This window comes from Dipodomys spectabilis, unplaced genomic scaffold (genome assembly GCF_019054845.1).
Source record: "Dipodomys spectabilis isolate Male_0828 unplaced genomic scaffold, ASM1905484v1 ptg000783l, whole genome shotgun sequence".
NCBI classification, from domain to species: Eukaryota; Metazoa; Chordata; class Mammalia; order Rodentia; family Heteromyidae; genus Dipodomys; species Dipodomys spectabilis.
Window position 1 is genome coordinate 19972576 of NW_024871460.1, and position 6731 is coordinate 19979306.

The window sequence follows — 6731 nt, forward strand, 5'->3', positions numbered from 1 at the left end:
TTTCAGGTAGCAACTTGTGAATAGCAATTAGCACTGTTTTATAGCAAGACAGAATTGAATTTAAACACTACCTGGCATGTACAAGTCTTATAAAGAACTCTTCAATTATTGCCTATATGAATGGAAATTTTGTGTATAAACACATGGCTACAATGTGAAATGTGTTTTATCTTGGGGGCCACTTTTTAAAAACCATTACACTAAAACCTATTCTATGATCATTTTAAAAACAAGAAGCATTAGATTTAATTCACTTAAGTATTTTTTGGGAGGGCGGTCAGGTCGTGGGGCCTAAACTCTGGGCCTGGGCGCTGTCCCTCAGCTCTTCAGCTCAAGGCTAGCGCTCTACCACTTGAGCCACAGTGCCACTTCCGGCTTTTTTCTTTTTGCTTATGTGGTGCTGAGGAATCGAACCCAGGGCCTCTGGCATGCAAGGCAAGTGCTCTACCACTGAGCCACCTTCCCAGCCCTTAAGTATTTCTTTCAGTATCACTGCCCTCTGAGTGCCTGAGTATATAATCTGTGCAGAGGATACTCTGTCAGCTTTCCCTCCATATTTCTGCTGAGTTTGACAAGGGGTATAGAATAAAAATGACAGTTCTTTGGCTTTGAGATGATATCCAACCAAAAAATTAGATTGTGGTGTTCTCACCATGCCTGCAGGTCCCAGAACAATCAATAGCTCTCAACACAGGATAATCTGAAGAGGGTAAATTACAGGAAAGAGGGGTGAAGTGTGGCTCCAGAAGGAAAGTGCTTAAGTACAAGTCCCTGGGATCAAACCTCCAGCCACTACCACCACCACCACTGAAAAACTTTACATTTTTTACGCGGTGGAAAAAAGAATGAGTCGCCTTGGGAAGACATTTTCCAAAGAACTAGAGAACTTTTGTGGGGCAGAATTGAGCAACTGGCAGTACTAAAACAGGTTATTGTAAACTGAAACCTACCTTGCCGTTATTGAGAGTTTGATTTGCATAAAGCATAATTCAGAATATGAAATTAATATATAAATAAAATTAAGAACATCTCTTACCTAATCAAACGATACTCATTCTGAATACTGTTAAAACATTGCTCAGAGAATCCATTTTGCGAACTACTTTTTTGGGGGGGGGTCCGGTCGTAGGGCCTGAACTCTGGGCCTGGGCGCTGTCCCTCAGGCTCTTCAGCTCAAGGCTAGCGCTCTACCACTTGAGCCACAGCGCCACTTCTGGCCTTTTTTTTCTTTTTGCTTATGTGGTGCTGAGGAATCGAACCCAGGGCCTCATGCATGCAAGGCAAGCGCTCTACCATTGAGCCACCTTCCCAGCCCCAACGAACTACTTTTTTATTTTACATACACATTCTCAAGATTTACTAAATGTTAATTAGCAAGTTCCAAGAAGTTGGACTTCTTTTGCTCTCTTAAGGACTCTTCCATAATTCTTTGCAAAGTCTTTGTCTCTGATTAGGAAAATGTTTAGTCTTCACTGTATTTTTCTCCATCATCCTGACCCACATCCACTTTCCCGATATCTCCTAATCAGCTTATCAGTAATACTTTCAGTGAAGCTACCATGGACCTGAAAACAACGTGAAAAACGGGTTTCTCGTGTCGTGGCACCTTCTTCCACAGCATCCACAGGACCGAGCGCCCTCTGCAGCCCGAAAGGAAATGGCATCCTCCAGCATGACAACGGTTACTATGTACAGCACGACCCGGGAGGACCGCTCGGCTAGGGACTGGCTCGGAAGCTCTACAAGCCAGTTTGCTGCAACTGCCACTCTTCAGACACAGGATTTGGCCAGCAGGGCTGGTGCCTCTGGCTGACCCCGCCCCAACTTCCAGCAGTCCCGGGCCATGGCATTTTCTCTCCACCAACACCCGTGTGTTTCCCCAGGTCACCAGGAAAGATGTTCATCCCTTAGCATGCCCCTTCTCATTCCAGTGCTTCTCCGCCTCTGCCGTTCGCCCCTTCTCCCACAGGGATGGTAATGAAGGCACGCTGCCTCAGGCGGGCAGGTACACACCAGCACTTACCTGGAGCTCGGATCCCCACCTGGAGGAGGGCTCAGTGTGTGGGCAGGCAGAAGGGCGAGTCACCCCAGCCCATGAGGGCGGAGACTAGGCACTCTGCAGCGTGATTGGCTAACCTCCACCTGCCAAACCGATGATTGGCCCCATCTTCCCTGCCCTCACCCGGACAAAAGGACCAGATGATTAGAATTGAAGGGTGTAGATTCTGTCCCTACCTTTGAGTTTTAGAGTAGATTAAAAGACTGTTTCCTCCTCCTCCCTCCTCTCTCCTCTCTCCTGCTATCGTGAGGCTTGAACTCAGGGGCTGAGTTTTTGTACTCACAGCTACTTCTCTACCACTGTGAACCACAGCACCACTTCCGGCTTTCCGGTAGTTAATTGGAGATGAGAGTCTCAGACTTTCCTGCCCTAGGCTGGCTTTGAACCATGATTCTCAGCCCTCAGCCTCCTGAGTAGCTATGATTACAGGCGTGAGCCTTTGGCCCCCCGCAGTCCTTCCTCTTCAAATAAATGAAACAAGTTTCCCTCTTCTTTTATATCTATCCCACATTTTCTAGATGCTGGTTATGATCCAAATACTCCACTGTGTTGGAGATACAAAAGTGAATGAGATAAACCTAAGTGAGATAAGACACTTTAGCTCATTTATGAACACATTAATTTTAGATCAGTTTCATACTCTATTTCTTTTTTTTTTTGGGGTGGGGGGTCCGGTCGTGGGGCCTGAACTCTGGGCCTGGGCACTGTGCCTCAGCTCTTCAGCTCAAGGCTAGCGCTCTACCACTTGAGCCACAGCGCCACTTCCGGCTTTTTTCTTTTTGCTTATGTGGTACTGAGGAATCGAACCCAGGGCCTCATGCATGCAAGGCAAGCGCTCTACCACTGAGCCAACTTCCCAGCCCCATACTCTATTTCTTAAATGGAGAATGAGCAAAGCAAACTTTGAGCAAGTTTACATTTAATACTACTTTTACATGGTTAAGAGTCCAGCAAATTCTTTCTCTTCTCCTTTTGCGCTTATAGCTCTACAATCTGTTTGCAGGAACTGCTGGTGATAAAAATTCTAATGCTCAATTTACAGTACTATCTCCACTGCCAGTACTAAAAACACTGAACTTGAATGTTCACATACATAAGATTCAAACTTTAGGCTAACTAAATTCCATGTTATGGGGAAACAATCGTCACATCTCACTCCAGCTAGCAAACTCCTTCCAACATTATGCCCTAAATTGCAAACATTTAGCCATTATAACTTTTCATTGTATCTCTAGTAAAGAAACCTTTTAACTATGGGGAATGGTAGTAATTCCACATGCCTTCTAATTTTATTTTTACTCAGTTTTCTTCTGGTTTTAATAGTGTATACATTTATATTGAACAAACAGGATAAAATAACTTGAAATACTTTAGGGAAGTGAAATTTACCACTAGATAAAATACTGCACCCAAAAATAAACACCCTCATATATATATTACAAATGTATATATATGTAAGCATATATAATATGTAAATACTTCCCATCCCCTTCAACAGCTGCTACCCTCCTGGCCCAGCCATTGGTTCAGATGACCCCCAAGTGTTTTCTCTGCTACCATCTGTCCATTTACATACAGTTCTCAAACAGCCTGAATGACTTTTTTTTTGTCGGTTGTGGGGCTTGAACTCTGGGCCTGGGCTGTGTCCCTCAGCTCTTCAGCTCAAGGCTAGAGCTCTAGCACTTGAGCCACAGTACCACTTCCGGTTTTCTGAGTGATTAATTGGAGCTAAGACTCAGACTTTCCTGCCTGGGCTGGTTTTGAACTGCAATCCTCAGATCCCAGCCTCCTGAGTAGCTAGGATTACAGGCGTGAGCCACCATACCTGGCTCAGCCTGAATAACTTTTTAAGTCTTTAAATCTTGTTACTCTCCTGCTTACTGTCCAATCATTCTACAAGTGGGCTAGCCACTTCCAACTACCTCACCATTCATAAGCTTCATTCTGAAATGGAATTAAGTTCACATGCTACCCGGTTCCCCTATTACTAGCTCCTTCTCATCAGTCAACAATGATCGAGTATCCACTCCACTTTAACTTATTTGGTACACAGAAGTTATTTCAGAAGAGAGGATGTATGTATACCTGTATATGCCACACATCAACTTGTTTTAACACCTCGGTCATTTTAATACCTTCTCAGTCCTCTATACTATCAGTTCTGGTTTCCTTTATTTTTCCATAAGTTTACACTAATAGCAACTACAATGGTATACTTCGTACCAAATAATGCTAGAGAGTTGACAAACAGTTGTGGAAAACAAACTTTGGAAGCTTCTAGAAACCTGAGTTTTAAACAAGACTTTGATGAAAAGTTTGGCTTGAGGAAATAATTTTAATTTTCATTGTGAGTCAGAACACGCAAGTCATATAATTGAACAAATTCTTTATACAAAGAAAGTATTGATATCTAAATACAATCTTGTTTTTAACATGAAATAAAATCATATGTACAGTTTCATACTCATAAGGAAAGTGTACTAACTTAAGTTATACAACAATAAGAACTATTAATGGAGAAAAGTCAAGTAAAATGAAGATACTCCTGTATTTCCATAATTCACCGAGCATCAAATACCACCACTGTTAAATTGGGTTAAGGACAAAAAAAGCACTTGAAATTATATAAAATTTATGTTTTCTGAGTCACTTTCTAATAAGTCATTCTGTTAATACAAAATGAACAAAAAATGGAATTCACTATGACAATTGGAGATTATCTAAAAAATACACAACTTTAATTTTTACTACAATCTCTTCTGTGACACAAAAGACCAATGCTCAAAACACATTTGAGAAGGGTTGGGAGGGATGGGGAAGAATGATGAAAGGAGAGACATCAACCAAGAAGCATTGTATTCATAAACTCATTGTTGAGTAGTAACTCCCTTGTAAAAAAAATATTGAAGTCACATTAAAGATGATAATTTGTTGAGTTTTAAGAATTTGTTAGTTACAATGTAACAATATATTCTTGGTATTTGCTACATTTTCCATTAGGTAGTGTATATAATATTTGTATTTCTTCTATAATTTAGTCTTTCATGAGAATGTGGCTTAGTGGTAGAATACTTGCCTAGCATGCGCGAAGCTCTGGGTTCAATTCCTCAGCATCACATAAACAGAAAAAGCTGGAAGTGACACTGTGGCTCAAGCGGTAGAGTGTAGCCTTGAACAAAAGAAACTCAGGGACAGTGACCAGGCCCTGAGTTCAAGCCCAGAACTGGCCAAAAAACAAACAAGAAGTACATCCATAAATACAGAATCTCTGAAAGTGTTTTTTTTTTTTTTTTTTGCCAGCCCTGGGGTTTGAACTCAGTGTCTGAGCCATGTCCCTAACCTTTATTTTGCTCAAGGCTAGCATTCTACCACTGGAGGCACAGCTCCACCTTTGGATTTTTGTTTTAGTAGTGTTCATTGGTGATAAGTTTTATGGATATTCCTGCCCAGGCTGGCTTTGAACCCTGATCTTCTGATCTCAACCTTCTGAGTAGCTATGATTGCAGATGTGAGCCACCAGTGCTCACCTGAAAAACAGAAATCCCAAATCAACAAATGTTTAAATTACGGCAAGCCAACACACTGGTACATGAAAACATTTATTATATTTCTTTTTTCAAAGCCAGGTAAAATTAATCAGCAAAAAAAGCTCTAACTGGAGGCACGGCTTAAATGGGAGAGCACCAACTGTGAACAAATGACCCTACCAAGAGCACAAGGCCCTGAGTTTAAGCCCCAGTACTGACATTAAACAAAACAAAACTGTAATCCAGGGCTGTGGTCATAGCCCAGGTGGAAGAATGCCTGTCTACCTCCAGGCCCTGAGTTCAAACCCCAGTATTGTCAAAAAAAAAATTTTTTTTAATCCAAGTCATTATTTTTTCAGGACTTAGTTTGTACCAACCCAAATGTTATGCTTCATTTCCCCCTCATATTTAGAAAGTATAGTAAAAGGATACATCTTTTAGTCCTTTTCTTGTACATTATTCTGTATCCACATTCTCTGCATCTGATTGGATCTCTGGATTTTATTTCACTTTCTGTGTGACACTCTAGAAAAGAAAACACATTTTTTTCAATGCCTAAAAGGAAAATTACTTTAGCCGTATTAATTCAAGGTAACCCAAAGCACTAAAATGTACTCCATCTCTAGGATATTCTAGTATTAAATGTAAACAGTACAGAACAAAAATTGTGAGCAGTGTACTTTTTCAAGATCAAAGAAAAGTGAAATTTAAACGAGCTTTTTTTTTTTAAGAATGCTGAAGTAATTCTGTCCCATAAACTGGCAGATCAGTGCTAATTGAAGGAAATTACACGCAATGATTTCCACAAGCTTAAGTAAAACGCTCTGGCTTTACGGGCTACTCTTACCTCCGCAGATATAGATCATGGGCTGCTGTTTCGGGGGCTGAACGTCCTTCTGGGTGTCCATTGCTAGGCCCTGAAATCAGACTCAAATACTCAGTATTTCAAAGCGGCTTTCTCACAAAACCAGAGACAATCTTAACCCCAAGTCTTTCCTAGTTTTGACCAAAATGTCCGGCTAAAATCCCAAGGGTCAACGCCCCCACGTACGCAGGGCGAGAAGAACTTCAGGCCGCCAAGCGCAGAGACACTTGAAGTTCGCCGATCCCCAGCCCCGTCGCGGCGTGGCCACCGTGGCTAAGGA

The 6731-nt window shown here is 41.7% G+C and overlaps 1 protein-coding gene across 1 annotated transcript; it reads right to left on the reverse strand.

The window, feature by feature from the left end:
- Nucleotides 1-4374: 4374 nt before the first annotated feature.
- Nucleotides 4375-6731, reverse strand: Polr2k (RNA polymerase II, I and III subunit K). The gene is made up of 4 exons (XM_042673067.1): nt 6638-6731; nt 6434-6503; nt 6019-6111; nt 4375-4642 (listed from the first exon to the last, which is right to left on the reverse strand). The coding sequence occupies exons 2-4, from the start codon at nt 6492-6494 to the stop codon at nt 4620-4622; spliced, it is 177 nt and encodes a 58-aa protein (XP_042529001.1). The 5' UTR covers nt 6495-6503; nt 6638-6731; the 3' UTR covers nt 4375-4619.